We start from the raw sequence: 21,230 nt of genomic DNA on the forward strand, positions 1-21,230 counted from the left end.
GCGCCCCCTGGTGTTACACACTGGTCATGGCGCCCCCTAGTTGTGCTCTGATTCTCTCGTAGCCGCCATGTCCTGTGTCCAGTGCCGGCGGTCACACTTCGCTCCCTCCTCCTCTTGTACAGACCGGTCAGGAGGAGTCGGCGCAGTGGAAGCGGCTTCTTCTCTCCGGCACCGGACACGTGGGGGGATTTCTGTGACATCAGACACATATGATGGGATGTCTGGAATCTCCTGGATCGTCCTCCGTCCTCACCCGCTGATTATTATATGATGTTATTATCAGCAGATCCGGCTGTTTTCTTACCATTAGTCGCTGCAGTTGGTTCTGTGAATTTTCTGTAAAGGAAAGAAAAGTGATTATAACCCCCATCAGGATCTGCAGTGTAGTCATCCTCTCCTCTCTGCCCTATGTCGCTCTGAGCTCGGCAGTGACCGCAGAGGTCAGGATGGGGTTAACTACGCGCCATCATATAAGTGATAATGATGGATTCTTCTCTATATAACTCCCATCAGGTCATTCATGAAATACGCAACTACTGCCCCCAACATCCTGAGATGAATGATAAAACTAGTGACGTGTCCTCACCTGCTGCGGTCTGTAGGATCTCCCTCATCCGCGACACTTTTCCGGCCATTCTCCTCTCCGCAGATATATCGCCACTGTCTGATGTACAGATCACATCCATGTCGGCCTCGGTCAGTGTCACCAGGGGGCACGGGGGGCATCCTCCTGACACCCACTCTGAGTGTCTTCTTCTCTCGGATTCAGTGTCCTCCAGATCAGTGATGACCATAATCATCTCCTCTGACCCTGATCATACACAGCGACACATTATAACAGGTTGGAGGACTATAACTCCCATCATTGTATAACACACATGTACAATCCTGAGTATAGCACATATCTGCTGCAATCAGTGAGGAATGTAATCATCAAATCATAACCTTTAATTTAGATTTAAGTAAAAATCCCTCAAGGTGAAGATACAAAGACACAAAGCCGCCCAGAGACCACCGCACAGATGATGGAGGACCCCCGCAGTCAGGAGAAGGTTGGACAGTCATCCTTAGGAGAGGTCTAACCGAAATCTGAGAACCAATGGGGACGATCTGACCGGATATTCAGGAGGTGTCCTCACAGCTTAAGTCCAGGGCAGATCCCTTAACAAATGGATCAAGAGTAAATCCTATTGGAGAGAAAGGGAGGATCACACATTACCGCACCAGAAAGACCCCAGGGATCACAGAAATAGACGCCCCATGGTCTCCCTATGCAATTCATATATTGATTCCTCAAGGGAGATAAAGACGAAAAAGGGGCGAACAATATATGAGCCATGGCGGCTGAGAGATAAGGATCCAACATTCCCCCGGGGAGGAATCGCCTGGTGTAGTGTTATTGTGGCAGTGTGCATTTAAATCATATACCGCCATCACCGAAGACGTCATTTCCAGTGCAGCCAAGCCTGGAACGCACCAGTGGCCGCCAAGTGAGACTTCCGCTGCGCTGCCTCAGAACGGAGGCGTCCCATCCGATGGAGAGCAGGGATTGGAGAGCACTCGTGACTGTACGCCGTCTCATGGACCATACTGATGAGGACTGCAGGTGACCAGGACGTGTGGTCTATGGTAATGACATGAATGACGACAAAATATAGATCCACAGATGGAAAATAACCATTTCATAATTCTAAAGTGGCAGAAAATGCAAGTTAGGGGAGAGGTGAATCTCATCTACAGAAAATCCTGAATGCCCCTATGTGATGAGTGGGGACGGGGCGGAGAACAGCCAATTCTTCCAACCTCCCGAGTAAATAATAGTTCCTGCACCCTCAAAATATATAGAGGGAGGAAAATAAAGTGGAATTGGGGACTTAAAAAGCAGGAAACAATGATAGATCATGGCAAAAAATGTCCAAAATCGATGGATGGATACATTGAGGAGAAGTTCGTGGGGGGGGGAATCAGCTAGAAAATGTATCAATATTATTTTACCCTAACACTGTGCACCCACCTATCAGTGAAGGTTGGCACCCTGGGGGAAATGAAGTGGCGCCCCCACTCGACAGCGGTTCTCTCTAGGAATAATCCCTCTCCTAAAGGAAACAGCTGAAGGTGAGGGTCTCATTGAGACCAAGCGCTACTTGTGTTCTAAGGTGGTATATCCACCTAGTCTCACATTGTAGGACATGTCGATTACCTCCACTCTTAGGGATATTGACTTTGTCAATTTCCATGAATCTCAGGAGGAAGGCATCACCATTGTGGGTGATGTTAATACGGTATGTCCAACCAAGGAGTTGTCTCTTTTGTGGGCGTCATCTCTAAGATGTTCTCCAATACTCCTTCTAAGTTCTCGGGTTCATTTCCCTATGTATTCTAGACCTCATTGGCATGCAGCCCTATACATAATGCTTTTTGTGCAACAGTTTATGAAGGAGGGAATTTGGTATTCCTTGCCTGTGACACTGCTTGTAAAAGTATTGCCTATTGCCATTACCGGGCAGGCAATGCATCCACTGCATTCGAAATATCAAGAATATTGGAAAAAAGCCATGTTGTACATTAGGGGAGGACAAATGACTATGGACTACTCTATCACCTATGGACCTGCCTTTTTGAAAGGTGATTCTAGGACTTGAGCTGACGAAATCTCCAATGTCCCCATCCATCTGAAAAATTGGCCAATATTTTTGTAGGATCCAACAAGCCTGTTGTGAGCCACTGTCAAAAGGTAGCGATGTAATGAAGGGGAGGCGAGGAACAAGAGGATAAGTTATATTTATGTTCTTAGTCTCATTGTAAGCCCTCCTTAAGATCCCATCCGGATACCCCCTGTCGAGAAAGCGTTCATGAAGAATCTTGGACTGATCTTCATAATCTGTGTCAGAGGAACAATTATGTGTTACCCCTGGAGATACCTTTTTTCAAAGGTATAGAGTAGTGACTGTCCCAGTGAAGTAGGACATTAGTAGAAGTGAGTTTTCTATAAATTTAGGTTTGTAAAAGCCCTTCAGGAGTTTTTCGTAGAGCGATATCCAGAAACGGAAGCTCCATTGAATGACACTCTGAAGTAATAGATAAACACAAGCAATTATGGTTCAAACTGGACATAAAATTAGAAAAACTAGTTGGATCACAGTTTCATAAGACCAGAAAGTTGTCAATATAGGGTGACCATAAAACAATTTTGTGGGTTTCCTTTAAACAGTTCTCACCAAAAACCATGGTCTCCTCCCACCAATTCAGGAGCAAGTTGGCATATGATGGCACACAACGGCTGCCTATGACCGTGCCCTTGAGCTGGTGGTAAAAGGAGCCATTGATGAGAAAAAAGGTCTTGGTGAGACAAAATTCCAAAAGTGTCAAAAGGAACTCATTATGCCCCCAACATTCGTCGACCTCTTCTCTGTAAGAAGAATCACACTGCTTTAGGACCATCACAATGATTTATGGAGGAATAAAATGCATCTAGATCGATGCTACCCCTAATCATGTCTGGTTCAATGGTAATAACATCCAACTTTCTTAGTAAATCAGTAGAGTCTCTGGTGTAGGACATCTTCAGTGATGGCGGTATGTGATTTCAACACACACTGTCGCCATAACACTACACCAGGCGATTTCTCCCCTCAGGCAGATGTAGGATCCTCATCTCTCAGTCGCTACAGCTCATATATTATTCCCCCTATTTGGTCCTTATCTCCACCAAGGAATCAATAGATGAAACGCGAAGACAATGGGGCATCTATTTATGTGATCCCTGGGCGTCTTTCTAATGGGGTAAAGAGTGATCCTCCTGTTCTCTCCAATGGGATAAACTATGAGGACACCACCTGAGTATTGGGTGAGATGGTTCCTATTGATTCTGAGATTTTGGTTAGACCTGTCCTAAAGATGAGGAATAACACAAGCCAAGTTCATTATCTAACCTTATCCTGACTGCGGGGGTCCTCTGTCATCTATAGGGATTTCTCTGGGCGTCTTTGTTTCTTGTCTTTTCTGCCTGAGGGATTTTTACTTAAATCTAAAATAAAGGTTATATTTTAATTATTACGTTCTAAATTGCTGACCTCCCCAATCCTGAGTATATACTGGGCACAATTACCATAGCTTACACCACTGAGCCCCCCACATCCCCCATCACACATGCAGTTATGGAGGTATATCCGGATATCTCAGGAGACATCCCGGCCTCCTAGTGAGGCGTCTCGTACCGTGGGTGTGGGAGCAGACGTCCAGGAAACTCTGCAGGGAGGACAGAGGAATCTGTGATGGGCAGATAATTATGACTGGACTGTATTTTTCTACTACTGTCCAGTCGCTCTCATAGTCCGGGAAGCTCAGTATTACATTGCCAGAGTCGATAACAGGTAACACCCGATCAATCAGTGATATCACATCTGGATTCTTTTCCCAGCAGAAGAATCCAACAGATTTATTCCCATCGATACTTGTCAATCTAAGAAAGAAGAAAAAAAACATCTGCAGCAAACATGACAGTCATGAGATATTTATCTGGACAGGCCCACAGGAGGAGCGGTGAATCCCCCTGAGGCCCCTGTGCAGGACAGTCCCCACCCCTATATAAGCAGTGGGCATCACCTGATGCCCTATATACAGGCGGGCGCACTGTACTGATTGTTAATGGACACTTGGGATTCTGGGTGAAACCTGCTGTTTGCATGCAAAAAAAAAACATACAACCATCAATGATGTGTGTGAAAAGGTGGACACGTGTGTATCTGAGGATTGGGCCCCTGGGTCCCCGGTCTGACTCCAGCACTAGACATCCAGTTTTATGTCTCCATAACAAATTCCATCACATGTGACAGAGGTTCACCCTACTAACCACCGATAAATGTAATTTGTTCCATGCCGCAATCTTGGTACGAATTTTCTGCATTAACGGATTTAAATTCAGTTCCTCAAAAGTAGTTAGAGGAAGAGCAATCTGTATACCCAAATATTTAAATTTTTGAACAATCTTTAATTTTGTGGTAATCGCCCTCTCTCCACTGCCCATACTGTCCCCCTCAATCAACAACATACAAGACTTATCCCAGTTTATTGTGAGACCCGAAAACCGACCAAACTCCTCAATCAAAGCAACCGCATTGCACAGGGACCTTTCAGAATCCTCCAGGAACAACAAAATATTGTCAGCATGTAATGCAATTTTGTTTTCCCTCCTACCATAGATGTAACCTCTAACCTCCTGAGCACCTCTTATTTTAGCCGCTAACGGCTCCACGGCCAGAGCGAAGAGCAACGGCGACAACGGACACCCCTGTCTGGTACCCCTAAACAGCGGGAAACTCTCTGACAAATTATTATTAACTCAAATTTTTGCCATTGGGAACGAGTACAACAACTTAACCCAGGAGATGAATTTTGGACCAAACCTGTTGTGAATTCCGCTCTTGGGCTCCCTCCGGTGGTTGTAAGTAGCATTTTTGTGAGTTCTGCTCTTGGGCTCCCTCCTGTGGTTTTGAGTGGTATGGCTGCTTCTTGGATTTAGCTTCTGCAGCTTTTTTCACTGATCGTCTTTCTGGCTCGGCTATATTAGTCTGGCCTTATCCCTCATTCAACGCCAGTTGTCAATTGTTCCAGCCTGGAGTCATTGCTCTTTGGATTTTCCTGACACTCTGACCAGTTCAGCAAAGCTAAGTCCTTGCTTGTCCTTTTGCAGTTCACTTGTTGTGGACTTTGTTGTTCAGCACTTTCTATGTTTTTGCTCATTTGTCCAGCTTATCAGTATGGATCTATTCAGCTAAGCTGGAAGCTCTGGGCAGCAGAGTTTGCCCTCCACGCCTTTAGTTAGGTGTGGAGATTTTTGCATTTCTCTGTGGTGGACTTTTTCTAGTTTTTATTACTGACCGCACAGCATTCTGTCCTGTACTATTTCTATCTAGCTAGAAGTGGCCTCCTGTGCTAATCTTGTTTCATACTACGTATGTCATTTCCTTCTCCTCTCACAGTCATTACATATGGGGGGCTATCTATCCTTTGGGGATTTTCTCTGAGGCAAGATAGTTTTCCTGCTTCTATCTTTAGGGGTAGTTAGCTCTTAGGCTGTGACGAGGTGCCTAGGGAGAGTTAGGAGCATCCCACGGCTACTTCTAGTGTTGTGTTGAGCTTAGGGACTGCAGTCAGTATAGTTACCACCTGCTCAGAGCTAGTCGGATGTCGCTCCTTAATCACCAGACCATAACAGTACAACTGGCCAAAAATGAGCTGAATGCATCTCAAAAGAAGGAAAAGAAAAAGAGTTCTGAGCCATTTTTTTTCTTTAGTTTTGTCACGATATGGTATGAAATATCATAAGTAGTTCTTTTGCTAGCCTGAGTGGGCTAAGCCCCCCCTTCTTGGAGTAACAGTTGTAGCTGCAAATTCCTGGCTTTCCTTCTCAGAGAGTGTGGGGGTTAGAAGTTTTATGGCTGAACGGAATTTACGACTGGCATTTCCTGTGTAAGCTCTTGTCCAGCTAGAACAGGAAAAATGGCTCCAAAAATCCATGAAAGATTCTTTGTTTAGTTTTTGTTAGATATTAGGCAAACGATTTAAGCTAGAAATACGAAAATATATATTCGTAGTCCCACTCGGTGTAGCTACACATCTCATGACACTCGTGTTTCTAACTCCATCTGGTAAAGAAGTAGGGTTTTCTCTGTAAATATGTATCCCAGATAGGACATATTTGATCTCATTAGAATGCTCACGTTAATCCGAGATGAATTATGGGTTTGGTATGACTCTGTCATGTTTTGTAGTGAAGTTATAGAAATTAGAGAGAATAGTTTAAAGTTTAGGCAGAATGTAGAGAGAGGAGGGTCTGGATAAGCCAGCCTTTCTGTGATGTCACAGCCTTAATGTTTTAAGTGTCTGGCAGGCTCTGAGGAGTCACTTTTTGCTGATTTCTCCCTCTGGACTGCTTTGTCCTATTGTCCTGGAAGAGCTGGTACATCCCATGGACTGGGATGTATGGAAACTGCACTAGCCTGGATGCCTGCAATGCTTTTAATATGTGAGTGTTATCTTTTCTCATTTATTCCCTTTATGTTATAATTACCCTTGTACATATTTGCAATTGTCTCATGTATAACATCTTTATAAACTATTTTTAATAACGCACTGCCTAGTTATTTTGAATGGGATATACTATTATATATTAGTTCGTTCTCCTGCTCTAAACCGTACCCTAAGTCTCTTGAAGGGAAAATACGCTACTGTTACTGTTGTGTGGGGTTAGCTTCGGACCCGTTTAATCGAAGCTGGTGGCAGCGAAAGTGTGCTGACGGTTGGATTATGCTGAAGCAACTGCGGGTTTGATAATTATTGTTCCTGCCTGTGTGGGAGTAGTTATCGCGTCGCTGCAGCGTGCCCAATAGCCAGTACATAGCAGGCAGCCTTTCTGGCGACTAATTACCCAGGGTGCAGTACCTAATCTGACCTGAGAGTAAGGGGGCGCCAGAGAGCTGCAAGTGTTAAGTGGAACTGTAAGCGGGATATACATAAATCCCTGCAGTTCGTGGTATATAGAAAAGCAGTGGGATACCTAGAATAAGCCCCTGCTGTAAACTAAGAGGTCAATAGCCTTGTGTGTGGTTTTTCATCACATTGTTAGCAGTGGAGGGATAACTAAGATAAGCCCCCCTGCACATGTGATAGCCGTCTGTTGGCCTAAAGTCACCCTGATCCGTGACGTAGGGGTGACGGTCACGGTGTGAATCCTGACCCAGTGGTGACAGCGGTCAGGGGAATCGTGACAATTGGTGGCAAGGCGGTGGGATATCTTAGAGCATTAGTGATTTGGTTTGAGTAATCACTCCTCTCACTAAAAACTTGCAGAAAGTTCTTGCGAGGACTCTGCGCAAATAAGTTTGGAGAACGAACTCAGTGCTTTTTAGTTGTGAGACAATTGCGTACTGGTAATTATCCCCTCCCTTTCTCTTCGTTTTTCTATCCTATCTTTTATTTGGCAACCATGGTTGTGCTGGGAGAAACCTTCTATGAGCAGCAGACCAGAGACACCCTTGTCGCCTTATGCAAGTCACAGCACATTGACTCTGCAAGCAAAAACAAAGCCCAACTGGTCGCAGATCTGGTGCAATGGGAAGCCGCTCGAGACCAATCTCAGAGCTCAGAGGCCGCAGAAGCCAGCACAAGCGAACATGGTGCTGCAGCAGAGGTCCAACCACTGAATGCTGGCCCTGTTAGCAATCCGGGCGAATTGGACCCCCACCTGCAGGCGGCCTTGAAAGAATTCCCCATTGACGACCATGAGGGACGTCGGCAGCTGATTCAGCAATACCGGCAGGAGGCCCAGCGAGCTGAGAGAGAGGCCCGAGCTGAGAGAGAGGCCCGAGCTGAGAGAGAGGCACAGGCCCAGCGAGCCGAGCGGCAAGCTGAGCGGGAGTACCAGCTGCAGTTAGCCCGACTGCAAATGCAGGGGTTGTCTCAGACCAACCGTGAGCCCAGCAGCGCTCAGATACCTAAGCCCCGGCCCGATCACTTCCCTGTTATGGAGAAGGACGGAGACTTGGACACTTTTCTGCGGGCCTTTGAGAAAGCCTGCAGACAGTACCGGCTGCCTACAGATGAATGGGCCCGATACCTGACACCAGGGCTGAAAGGTAAAGCTCTGGAGGCGTTTGCTGCCCTCCCTCAAGAACAAGATGGAGACTATGAGGCCATCAAGCAGGCTCTGATAGCCAAGTACCAGCTTACACCCGAGGTGTACCGTAGAAAGTTCCGGACCCTCCAACGTGGCCCACACGACAGTTACAGTGATGTGGTGCATGGACTGGGGACCCACTTTGACCAGTGGACCCAAGGACTGTCAGTGACCACCTTTGCACAGCTGCGAGACCTGATGATCAAAGACCAGTTTTTTCATCTTTGCCCAGCTGAGGTGCGACAGTTCGTGATGGACAGAGAACCCAAAGACGTGACGAAAGCAGCGCAGATTGCCGATGCCTATGAGGCCAACCGTAGATCGGAAGCGCGGAAGCCAGTCACCACCAGCTGGAGAGGGGGTAAGCCTGCAACCAACGCCAGTACCCCTGCCAGCCAACACACCAGAGGTCCTGTCCCTGTGGCCAACAGCACCAGACCTACCACCGAACCTCGCGCGTGTTACACCTGCAAGCGGCCTGGGCATATCAGTACCTTCTGTCCAGACAGGCCGAAGAACCCCCCAGCCAAGGCCCCAGGGCCTAATGCAGCAGTTCTTTTGGTGGGTGGTGTGGTTGGGAGGGTGTGTGACAACGTACAGCCCGTCACTGTGGGAGGCCATGTTGCTACAGGCCTCAAGGACACCGGGGCTGAACGAACCCTCATCCGACCCGAACTGGCGGCCCCTGAAGAAATCATTCCGGGGAAAACCCTAACTGTCACTGGGATTGGGGGCATCAGCTGCCCCTTACCAATGGCCCGGGTTTTTATTGATTGGGGTGCTGGGAGCGGGGTGAAGGAAGTGGGGCTGTCGGATAATTTGCCCACTGATGTTTTGTTGGGAACTGATTTGGGGAGGATGGTTGCATACTACGTCCCTGACACCCCTCCCCAATCTACTAATAAGGGTGACGTTAACCCTGATGATGATGATGATGATGGGAAATCGCATGTGTTACCTGACCATGCTTTATCTTGTAATGATGCATCTAATAACCATTTTTTCCCTAGGATTGAGGGTGAAAATGTTGTACCTGTGCCAGCGGAACCTGATAATGATTTTTCTGTGAAGGTTAATGTGTCCATAGGTACAGGCGTGCCCAGCCACGTCGCTCTGCGGAGTGAGACGGCTGAGGAACCCCTAACAGGGGCAAGTGTCGGTGCTACAGGAAATGGGGAGATGCATGGGAACCGTGAGGAAGGTGACGCCATGAAAGTGACCAGTGCCACCGAGGAAGGTAACTGGCCCATAAGTAGCATTGCCCCTGGAGTGTTGGGGGTGGATGGGGAGGTAGAGCCCATAGCAGCGCCGGCTGATGGGCCTGTAGAAACCCCCGGGGAGACAGCCTACGTAGCTGCTGTCACCCGCAGTCAGAGTGCCCGGAACGCAGATAACTGTCAGCCTTCCGGACCCTCCTCAGTCATCACGGTGACTGAACCAGAGGTGGACCCAGAGCAGGTCCAAGAGGGTTCCCGTGGGGAAGGGACCCTGACGTCGCTTTTGGCTTCCCCTAGCCAGGAGTTTCAGGCCGCTCTGCACACAGATGCGAGCCTAGAGAGTTTGAGACAACTTGCCGGGACGCCCTTCTCCGAGACTGATAAGGAGAAGGTGTTCTGGGAACAAGGAAGGTTGTACCGGGAGACAGTACCCGGAGAATCACAAAAGGAGTGGTTGAGGGAAAGACAGCTGGTCGTCCCGCAGCAATTCCGGGGTGAGTTGTTGCGGATTGCCCATGAGATCCCGCTAGCTGGACACTTGGGGATCAGCAAAACTAAGGCCCGGCTGTCTCAACACTTCTATTGGCCTAAGATGGGGACAGATGTGTCAAACTACTGCCGCTCCTGTATCACTTGTCAAAGAGTGGGGAAGGCGGGGCCTGCTATTAAGGCTCCCCTGATCCCTTTGCCAGTGATAGAAGAGCCTTTCCAGAGGATCGCGGTGGACATTGTGGGCCCGCTGGCCGTCCCCAGCAGCTCTGGAAAGCAATACATCCTTACTGTGGTAGACTACGCTACCCGGTACCCAGAGGCAGTAGCTCTGTCCTCAACTAGGGCAGATAAGGTGGCGGATGCCCTGTTGGCCATCTTTTCACGTGTAGGATTTCCCAGGGAAATGCTTACTGATCAAGGGACCCAATTTATGTCTCGCCTAATGGAGGCTCTCTGTAAGAAACTGCAGGTGAAGCACCTGGTATCGAGTGCGTATCACCCACAGACCAATGGCTTGTGTGAACGCTTCAATGGTACCCTCAAACAGATGCTACGCATGCTGGTTGAGACTCAAGGGCGCGACTGGGAGCGGTACCTCCCACACCTGCTGTTCGCTTACCGAGAGGTTCCACAGGCCTCGACGGGGTTCTCCCCCTTCGAGCTCCTGTACGGCAGGCGAGTCCGGGGACCCCTTGGGTTGGTAAGAGAATCCTGGGAAGAGGAGCCGAACCCTTCTGAAGTGTCCATAGTGGAGTATGTCATGCGCTTCCGTGACAAGATGCAGACCTTGACGCAGTTGGTGCATGACAACATGACGCAGGCTCAGGCTGATCAGAAGCACTGGTACGACCAGAACGCCCGGGAGCGGACCTACCACGTGGGTCAAAAGGTGTGGGTGCTGGTCCCCGTACCAACGGATAAGCTTCAGGCAGCCTGGGAGGGCCCGTACGTCGTCCACCAACAGCTCAACCCGGTCACGTACGTGGTCACGCTTGACCACGCTCGGGGTAGGCGAAAGGCCTTTCACGTCAACATGATGAAGGCTCATCACGAACGTGAACCTTTCGTCCTACCGGTCTGCAGCTTGCCCGAAGACGGTGAGGAAGACACCCTCCTGGACTTGCTGGCCCAAGCCAAGGCCAATGGGTCCATCGAGGATGTGGAGGTAAGCGCCTCGTTAACTGAACCCCTGCGGGTACAGTTGCAAACCACACTGGAACCTTTCCGGGTCGTGTTCTCCAACCGACCTGGGAGGACTGAGTTAGCCGTCCACGAGGTGGACACCGGGAATCACGCCCCACTACGGCGAACACCCTATCGAATCTCTGACCAGGTGCAGCAGACTATGCGCCAAGAGATCGATGAGATGTTACAGCTGGGGGTGATTCGGCGGTCAAAGAGCGCGTGGGCATCACCTGTAGTTCTCGTGCCAAAGAAGGACCGGACCACCCGGTTCTGCGTGGACTACAGGGGGCTCAACGCCATCACAGCCTCGGATGCGCACCCAATGCCGCGCATGGAGGAGCTGCTTGAGAAGTTAGCTGGCGCAGATTACCTAACAATAATGGATCTGAGTCGAGGATACTGGCAGATTCCCCTGAGCCCCGAGGCGCAGGAGAAGTCCGCCTTTATCACGCCCTTCGGACTGTACGAGTCCACGGTCATGCCCTTCGGCATGAAGAATGCCCCTGCCACTTTCCAGCGGATGGTCAACCTCCTGCTTCAGGGACTGGAGACGTACGCCGTGGCGTACTTGGATGACATTGCCATCTTCAGTCCCTCCTGGAAGGAACACCTGCAGCATCTCGAGGAGGTGCTCAGGCGAATTCACCAAGCAGGACTGACTATCAAGCCGGGAAAGTGTCAGATGGGCATGAGGGAGGTTCACTACCTGGGAAACCGGGTAGGCGAAGGCACCATGGAGCCAGATCATGGCAATGGTGATGGGTTGGCCCACCAGGGTGAACCTGCTGAGGTGCGCAAGGAGGAGAACCATCAGGTCCTGCCTCCCTAGCGCACACCAAAAGGGGGAGGTGTCACGATATGGTATGAAATATCATAAGTAGTTCTTTTGCTAGCCTGAGTGGGCTAAGCCCCCCCTTCTTGGAGTAACAGTTGTAGCTGCAAATTCCTGGCTTTCCTTCTCAGAGAGTGTGGGGGTTAGAAGTTTTATGGCCGAACGGAATTTACGACTGGCATTTCCTGTGTAAGCTCTTGTCCAGCTAGAACAGGAAAAATGGCTCCAAAAGTCCATGAAAGATTCTTTGTTTAGTTTTTGTTAGATATTAGGCAAACGATTTAAGCTAGAAATACGAAAATATATATTCGTAGTCCCACTCGGTGTAGCTACACATCTCATGACACTCGTGTTTCTAACTCCATCTGGTAAAGAAGTAGGGTTTTCTCTGTAAATATGTATCCCAGATAGGACATATTTGATCTCATTAGAATGCTCACGTTAATCCGAGATGAATTATGGGTTTGGTATGACTCTGTCATGTTTTGTAGTGAAGTTATAGAAATTAGAGAGAATAGTTTAAAGTTTAGGCAGAATGTAGAGAGAGGAGGGTCTGGATAAGCCAGCCTTTCTGTGATGTCACAGCCTTAATGTTTTAAGTGTCTGGCAGGCTCTGAGGAGTCACTTTTTGCTGATTTCTCCCTCTGGACTGCTTTGTCCTATTGTCCTGGAAGAGCTGGTACATCCCATGGACTGGGATGTATGGAAACTGCACTAGCCTGGATGCCTGCAATGCTTTTAATATGTGAGTGTTATCTTTTCTCATTTATTCCCTTTATGTTATAATTATCCTTGTACATATTTGCAATTGTCTCATGTATAACATCTTTATAAACTATTTTTAATAACGCACTGCCTAGTTATTTTGAATGGGATATACTATTATATATTAGTTCGTTCTCCTGCTCTAAACCGTACCCTAAGTCTCTTGAAGGGAAAATACGCTACTGTTACTGTTGTGTGGGGTTAGCTTCGGACCCGTTTAATCGAAGCTGGTGGCAGCGAAAGTGTGCTGACGGTTGGATTATGCTGAAGCAACTGCGGGTTTGATAATTATTGTTCCTGCCTGTGTGGGAGTAGTTATCGCGTCGCTGCAGCGTGCCCAATAGCCAGTACATAGCAGGCAGCCTTTCTGGCGACTAATTACCCAGGGTGCAGTACCTAATCTGACCTGAGAGTAAGGGGGCGCCAGAGAGCTGCAAGTGTTAAGTGGAACTGTAAGCGGGATATACATAAATCCCTGCAGTTCGTGGTATATAGAAAAGCAGTGGGATACCTAGAATAAGCCCCTGCTGTAAACTAAGAGGTCAATAGCCTTGTGTGTGGTTTTTCATCACATTGTTAGCAGTGGAGGGATAACTAAGATAAGCCCCCCTGCACATGTGATAGCCGTCTGTTGGCCTAAAGTCACCCTGATCCGTGACGTAGGGGTGACGGTCACGGTGTGAATCCTGACCCAGTGGTGACAGCGGTCAGGGGAATCGTGACAAGTTTGTTTTGTCTTTTTCCTTCCTCTTAATCTCTGGGTGATTCAGGATTTGGATGCGGGCATGGATGTTCAGGGGTTGTTTTCTCGTGTGGATCAGCTTGCTGCAAGAGTACAGAGTATTCAAGATTATGTTTTTCAGACTCCGGCCTTAGAGCTGTTGTGAATTCTGTGGCTGAATTCACTCCTGTGGTCACAAGTGGTACTGCAGCTTCTGGGCTTCCTTCCTCAGGTGTTCTGGTGAGCTCATTAGCTGCTTCGTTACTTAACTCCACCTGATGCTGCTATCCTTGCTCCTAGTCAATGTTCCAGTGTTGGATCTGAGCTTCTCCTGATTGTTCCTGTGACCTGCTGCTCTGTATAGCTAAGTGCTTTTTTGCTATTTTGTTTTTTTTTTTCTGTCCAGCTTGTCTTTTGTTTTGCTGGAAGCTCTGAGACGCAAAGGGTGTACCGCCGTGCCGTTAGTCTGGCACGGTGGGTCTTTTTGCCCCCTTAGCGTGGTTTTTGCTTTAGGGTTTTTTGTAGACTGCAAAGTTCGCTTTACTGTCCTCGCTCTGTCTAAGATTATCGGGCCCCACTTTGCTGAATCTATTTCATCCCTACGTTTTGTCTTTTCATCTTACTCACAGTCATTATATGTGGGGGGCTGCCTTTTCCTTTGGGGTATTTCTCTGGGGGCAAGTCAGGCCTATTTTTCTGTCTTCAGGCTAGCTAGTTTCTTAGGTTGTGCCGAGTTGCCTAGGTAGTTGTTAGGCGCAATCCACAGCCACTTTTAGTTGTGTTTAGGATAGGATCAGGTGTGAGGTCTACAGAGTTTCCACGTCTCAGAGCTCGTTTCTTTGTTTTTGGGTATTTGTCAGATCACTGTGTGCGCTCTGATCGCTAGGCACACTGTGTCTCTGGATTGCCTTCATAACACCTTTCATTAGCAGACATAACAGTACTAGGAGCCTTCTAATGATTCTCAATAGAGGGAAAGAAAAAGTTCTGACATCATTTTTTTTTTTTTTCCTCTGCTCTGTGTTCACTTTTTTTTTTTTCCCCTAGACATTTGGGTGTTTCTGGACACAGGTGTGGACATGGATTTTCAGGGTCTGTGCTCTTCAATGGATAATCTCGTTATAAATGTACAAAAGATTCAAGATACTATTGATCAGAAATATATGCTAGAACCAAGAATTCCTATTCCTGATTTGTTTTTTGGAGATAGAACGAAGTTTCTAAGTTTCAAAAATAATTGTAAGCTATTTCTGGCCTTGAAACCTCATTCTTCTGGTAATCCTAGTCAACAGGTTTTGATTATTATTTCTTTTTTGCGCGGCGACCCTCAAGACTGGGCATTTTCTCTTGCGCCAGGAGACCCTGCATTGAGTAGTGTCGATGCGTTTTTCCTGGCACTCGGATTACTGTACGATGAGCCTAATTCAGTGGATCAGGCTGAGAAAAATTTGCTGGCTTTGTGCCAGGGTCAGGATGATATAGAAGTATATTGTCAGAAATTTAGGAAATGGTCAGTACTCACTCAGTGGAATGAATCTGCGCTGGCAGCTTTGTTCAGAAAGGGTCTCTCTGAGGCTCTTAAGGATGTCATGGTGGGATTTCCTATGCCTGCTGGTTTGAATGAGTCTTTGTCTTTGGCCATTCAGATCAGTCGACGCTTGCGCGAGCGTAAATCTGTGCACCATTTGGCGGTATTGCCTGAGGTTAAACCTGAGCCTATGCAGTGCGATAGGACTATGACCAGAGTTGAACGGCAAGAATACAGACGTCTGAATGGGCTGTGTTTCTACTGTGGTGATTCCACTCATGCTATTTCTAATTGTCCTAAGCGCACTAAGCGGTCCGCTAGGTCTGCCGTCATTGGTACTGTACAGTCCAAATTCCTTCTGTCCATTACCTTGATATGCTCTTTGTCATCGTATTCTGTCATGGCGTTTGTGGATTCAGGCGCTGCCCTGAATCTGATGGATTTGGATTATGCTAAACGTTGTGGGTTTTTCTTGGAGCCTTTGCAGTGTCCTATTCCATTGAGAGGAATTGATGCTACACCTTTGGCCAAGAATAAACCTCAGTACTGGACCCAGCTGACCATGTGCATGGCTCCTGCACATCAGGAAGTTATTCGCTTTCTGGTGTTGCATAATCTGCATGATGTGGTCGTGTTGGGGTTGCCATGGCTACAAACCCATAATCCAGTATTGGATTGGAATTCCATGTCGGTATCCAGCTGGGGTTGTCAGGGGGTACATGGTGATGTTCCATTTTTGTCGATTTCGTCATCCACCCCTTCTGAGGTCCCAGAGTTCTTGTCTGATTATCAGGATGTATTTGAAGAGCCCAAGTCCGATGCCCTACCTCCGCATAGGGACTGTGATTGTGCTATCAATTTGATTCCTGGTAGTAAATTCCCTAAAGGTCGATTATTTAATTTATCCGTGCCCGAACACGCCGCTATGCGCAGTTATGTGAAGGAATCCCTAGAGAAGGGACATATTCGCCCATCGTCATCACCACTGGGAGCAGGGTTCTTCTTTGTAGCCAAGAAGGATGGTTCACTGAGACCGTGTATTGATTACCGCCTTCTTAATAAGATCACTGTTAAATTTCAGTATCCCTTGCCATTGTTATCTGACTTGTTTGCTCGGATTAAGGGGGCTAGTTGGTTCACTAAGATAGATCTTCGTGGTGCGTATAATCTGGTGAGAATCAGGCAAGGAGATGAATGGAAAACTGCATTCAATACGCCCGAGGGTCATTTTGAGTATCTAGTGATGCCGTTCGGACTTGCCAATGCTCCATCAGTGTTTCAATCCTTTATGCATGACATCTTCCGTGAGTACCTGGATAAATTCCTGATTGTTTACTTGGATGACATTTTGATCTTCTCAGATGATTGGGAGTCTCATGTGAAGCAGGTCAGAATGATTTTTCAGGTCCTGCGTGCTAACTCTTTGTTTGTGAAGGGATCAAAGTGTCTCTTCGGTGTGCAGAAAGTTTCATTTTTGGGGTTCATCTTTACCCCTTCTACTATCGAGATGGATCCAGTTAAGGTCCAAGCCATCGAGGATTGGATTCAGCCGACATCTCTGAAAAGTCTGCAAAAGTTCCTGGGCTTTGCTAATTTTTATCGTCGCTTCATCTGTAATTTTTCTAGCATTGCCAAACCATTGACCGATTTGACCAAGAAGGGTGCTGATTTGGTTAATTGGTCTTCTGCTGCTGTGGAAGCTTTTCAAGAGTTGAAGCGTCGTTTTTGTTCTGCCCCTGTGTTGTGTCAGCCAGATGTTTCTCTTCCGTTCCAGGTCGAGGTTGATGCTTCTGAGATTGGAGCAGGGGCGGTTTTGTCACAGAGAGGTTCTGATTGCTCAGTGATGAAACCATGTGCTTTCTTTTCCAGGAAGTTTTCGGCCGCTGAGCGTAATTATGATGTGGGCAACCGAGAGTTGCTGGCCATGAAGTGGGCATTCGAGGAGTGGCGTCATTGGCTTGAAGGTGCTAAGCATCGCGTGGTGGTATTGACTGATCATAAGAACTTGACTTATCTCGAGTCTACCAAGCGCTTGAATCCTAGACAGGCCTGTTGGTCGTTATTTTTTGCCCGCTTCGACTTTGTGATTTCGTACCTTCCGGGCTCTAAAAATGTGAAGGCGGATGCTCTGTCTAGGAGTTTTGTGCCCGACTCTCCGGGTTTATCTGAGCCAGCAGGTATCCTCAAGGAAGGAGTCATTGTGTCTGCCATCTCCCCTGATTTGCGGCGGGTGCTGCAAAAATTTCAGGCGAATAAACCTGATCGTTGTCCAGCGGAGAAACTGTTCGTCCCTGATAGGTGGACTAATAAACTTATCTCTGAACTTCATTGTTCGGTGTTGGCTGGTCATCCTGGAATCTTTGGTACCAGAGAGTTAGTGGCTAGATCCTTCTGGTGGCCATCTCTGTCACGGGATGTACGTACTTTTGTGCAGTCCTGTGGGATTTGTGCTAGGGCTAAGCCCTCCTGTTCTCGTGCCAGTGGGTTGCTTTTGCCCTTGCCGGTCCCAAAGAGGCCTTGGACACATATTTCGATGGATTTCATTTCTGACCTTCCCGTTTCTCAAAAGATGTCAGTTATTTGGGTGGTCTGTGATCGCTTTTCTAAAATGGTCCATCTGGTGCCCTTGGCTAAATTGCCTTCCTCCTCTGATTTGGTACCTTTGTTCTTTCAGCATGTGGTTCGGTTGCATGGCATTCCTGAGAATATGGTTTCTGACAGAGGTTCCCAGTTTGTTTCAAGGTTCTGGCGAGCCTTTTGTGGTAGGATGGGCATTGACCTATCCTTTTCCTCGGCTTTCCATCCTCAGACTAATGGCCAGACCGAACGAACCAATCAGACCTTGGAAACATATCTGAGATGTTTTGTTTCTGCAGACCAGGATGATTGGGTGTCCTTTTTGCCGTTGGCTGAGTTCGCCCTTAATAATCGGGCCAGCTCGGCTACCTTGGTTTCTCCATTTTTTTGCAATTCTGGGTTCCATCCTCGTTTCTCTTCAGGACAGGTTGAGTCTTCGGACTGTCCTGGTGTGGATTCTGTGGTGGACAGGTTGCAGCAGATCTGGACTCAGGTAGTGGACAATTTGACCTTGTCCCAGGAGAAGGCTCAACTTTTTGCTAATCGCAGACGCCGTGTGGGTCCCCGACTTCGTGTTGGGGATCTGGTTTGGTTATCTTCTCGTCATATTCCTATGAAGGTTTCCTCTCCTAAATTTAAACCTCGTTTTATTGGTCCGTATAGGATTTCTGAGATTCTCAATCCTGTGTCTTTTCGTCTGACCCTCCCAGACTCCTTTTCCATACATAATGTATTCCATAGGTCGTTGTTGCGGAGATACGTGGCACCTATGGTTCCATCTGTTGAGCCTCCTGCCCCGGTTTTGGTGGAGGGGGAATTGGAGTATATTGTGGAGAAGATTTTGGATTCTCGTGTTTCTAGACGGAAACTCCAGTATCTGGTTAAATGGAAGGGTTATGCTCAGGAAGATAATTCCTGGGTTTTTGCCTCTGATGTTCATGCTCCCGATCTTGTTCGTGCCTTTCATGCGGCTCATCCTGGTAGGCCTGGGGGATCTGGTGAGGGTTCGGTGACCCCTCCTCAAGGGGGGGGTACTGTTGTGAATTCTGTGGCTGAATTCACTCCTGTGGTCACAAGTTGTACTGCAGCTTCTGGGCTTCCTTCCTCAGGTGTTCTGGTGAGCTCATTAGCTGCTTCGTTACTTAACTCCACCTGATGCTGCTATCCTTGCTCCTAGTCAATGTTCCAGTGTTGGATCTGAGCTTCTCCTGATTGTTCCTGTGACCTGCTGCTCTGTATAGCTAAGTGCTTTTTTGCTATTTTGTTTTTTTTTTTCTGTCCAGCTTGTCTTTTGTTTTGCTGGAAGCTCTGAGACACAAAGGGTGTACCGCCGTGCCGTTAGTCCGGCACGGTGGGTCTTTTTGCCCCCTTAGCGTGGTTTTTGCTTTAGGGTTTTTTGTAGACTGCAAAGTTCGCTTTACTGTCCTCGCTCTGTCTAAGATTATCGGGCCCCACTTTGCTGAATCTATTTCATCCCTACGTTTTGTCTTTTCATCTTACTCACAGTCATTATATGTGGGGGGCTGCCTTTTCCTTTGGGGTATTTCTCTGGGGGCAAGTCAGGCCTATTTTTCTGTCTTCAGGCTAGCTAGTTTCTTAGGTTGTGCCGAGTTGCCTAGGTAGTTGTTAGGCGCAATCCACAGCCACTTTTAGTTGTGTTTAGGATAGGATCAGGTGTGAGGTCTACAGAGTTTCCACGTCTCAGAGCTCGTTTCTTTGTTTTTGGGTATTTGTCAGATCACTGTGTGCGCTCTGATCGCTAGGCACACTGTGTCTCTGGATTGCCTTCATAACACCTTTCATTAGCAGACATAACAAGAGCCTAGAATTCCTACTCCGGATTTGTTTTAAGGGGATACAGACGTCAGAATGGGCTGTGTTTTTACTGTGGTGATTCTGCTCATGCTATTTCTGATTGCCCTAAGCGTATTAAGAGGGTCGCTAGATCTGTTACCATTAGTACTGTGCAGCCTAGGTTTCTCCTGTCTGTGATCCTGATTTGCTCATTGTCATCTTTTTCTGTCATGGCATTTGTGGATTTAGGCGCTGCTCTGAACTTAATGGACTTAGAATTCGCTAGGCGCTGTGGTTTTTCTTTGCAGCCTTTGCAGAGTCCCATACCCTTGAGGGGTATTGATGCTACACCATTGGCCAAGAATAAACCTCAGTATTGGACTCAGCTGACTATGTGCATGGCTCCTGCACATCAGGAAGATTGCCGTTTTCTGGTGTTGCATAATTTACATGATGATGTTGTACTGGGTTTTCCATGGTTACAAGTACACAATCCAGTGCTGAATTGGAAATCAATGTCTGTGACTAATTGGGGTTGTCAAGGGGTACATAGTGACGTTCCTTTAATGTCAATTTCCTCTTCCCCCTCTTCTGATGTTCCTGAATTTTTGTCAGATTTCCAGGATGTATTCGATGAGCCCAAGTCCAGTTCCCTTCCTCCACATAGGGACTGTGATTGTGCTATTGACTTGATTCCTGGCTGTAAGTTCCCTAAGGGCCGACTTTTCAATCTGTCTGTGCCAGAGCATGCCGCCATGCGGAGTTATGTTAGGAGTCTTTGGAGAAGGGGCATATTTGGCCGTCTTCGTCACCATTGGGAGCAGGATTCTTTTTTGTTGCCAAGAAGGATGGCTCCTTAAGACCCTGTATTGATTATCGCCTTCTTAATAAGATCACGGTCAAATTCCAATACCCTTTACCTTTGCTCTCTGATTTGTTTGCTAGGATTAAGGGGGCTAGTTGGTTTACCAAGATTGACCTTCGAGGGGCATATAATCTTGTTCGTATTAAAGGGAACCTGTCACCCCGTTTTTTGAGATTGAGCTATAAATACTGTTAAATAGGGCCTGCGCTGTGTGTTCCTATAGTGTATGTAGTGTACCCCGATTCCCCATGTATGCTGAGAAATAACTTACCAAAGTCGCCGTTTTCGCCTGTCAATCAGGCTGGTCAGGTCGGGAGGGCGTGGTGACATCGCTGGTTCTTCCTCAGCTTTACGTTGGTGGCGTAGTGGCGTAGTGGTGAAGACACAGCGCGCGATCTGCGCTGTCATCCCTTTCGTCGGTGGGGGCGGCCATCTTCCTGGGGCCGCGCGTGCGCAGATCGAGTGCTCTGCTGCACGGGGCTTCAGGAAAATGGCCGCGGGATGCCGCGCGTGCGCATTAGAGATCGCGGCGGCCATTTTCCCAAAGCCGAGATGCAAACTCGGCTTTGGGAAAATG

At 47.8% G+C, this 21,230-nt stretch overlaps 1 protein-coding gene across 1 annotated transcript in view; it reads right to left on the reverse strand.

Annotated features, from left to right (window-relative positions):
• LOC138645671 (uncharacterized) overlaps window positions 1–21,230 on the reverse strand; it is a 214,859-nt gene that overhangs the window by 171,111 nt on the left and 22,518 nt on the right. Inside the window, exons 3-5 of the mRNA XM_069735129.1 lie at window positions 4,218–4,462; window positions 587–811; window positions 305–336 (exon numbers count right to left, since the gene is read on the reverse strand). Of these exons, the coding sequence (XP_069591230.1) occupies window positions 305–336; window positions 587–811; window positions 4,218–4,462 (502 nt within the window). The remainder of the gene's footprint in view (window positions 1–304; window positions 337–586; window positions 812–4,217; window positions 4,463–21,230) is intronic.

This window comes from Ranitomeya imitator, chromosome 7 (assembly GCF_032444005.1).
Source record: "Ranitomeya imitator isolate aRanImi1 chromosome 7, aRanImi1.pri, whole genome shotgun sequence".
NCBI classification, from domain to species: Eukaryota; Metazoa; Chordata; class Amphibia; order Anura; family Dendrobatidae; genus Ranitomeya; species Ranitomeya imitator.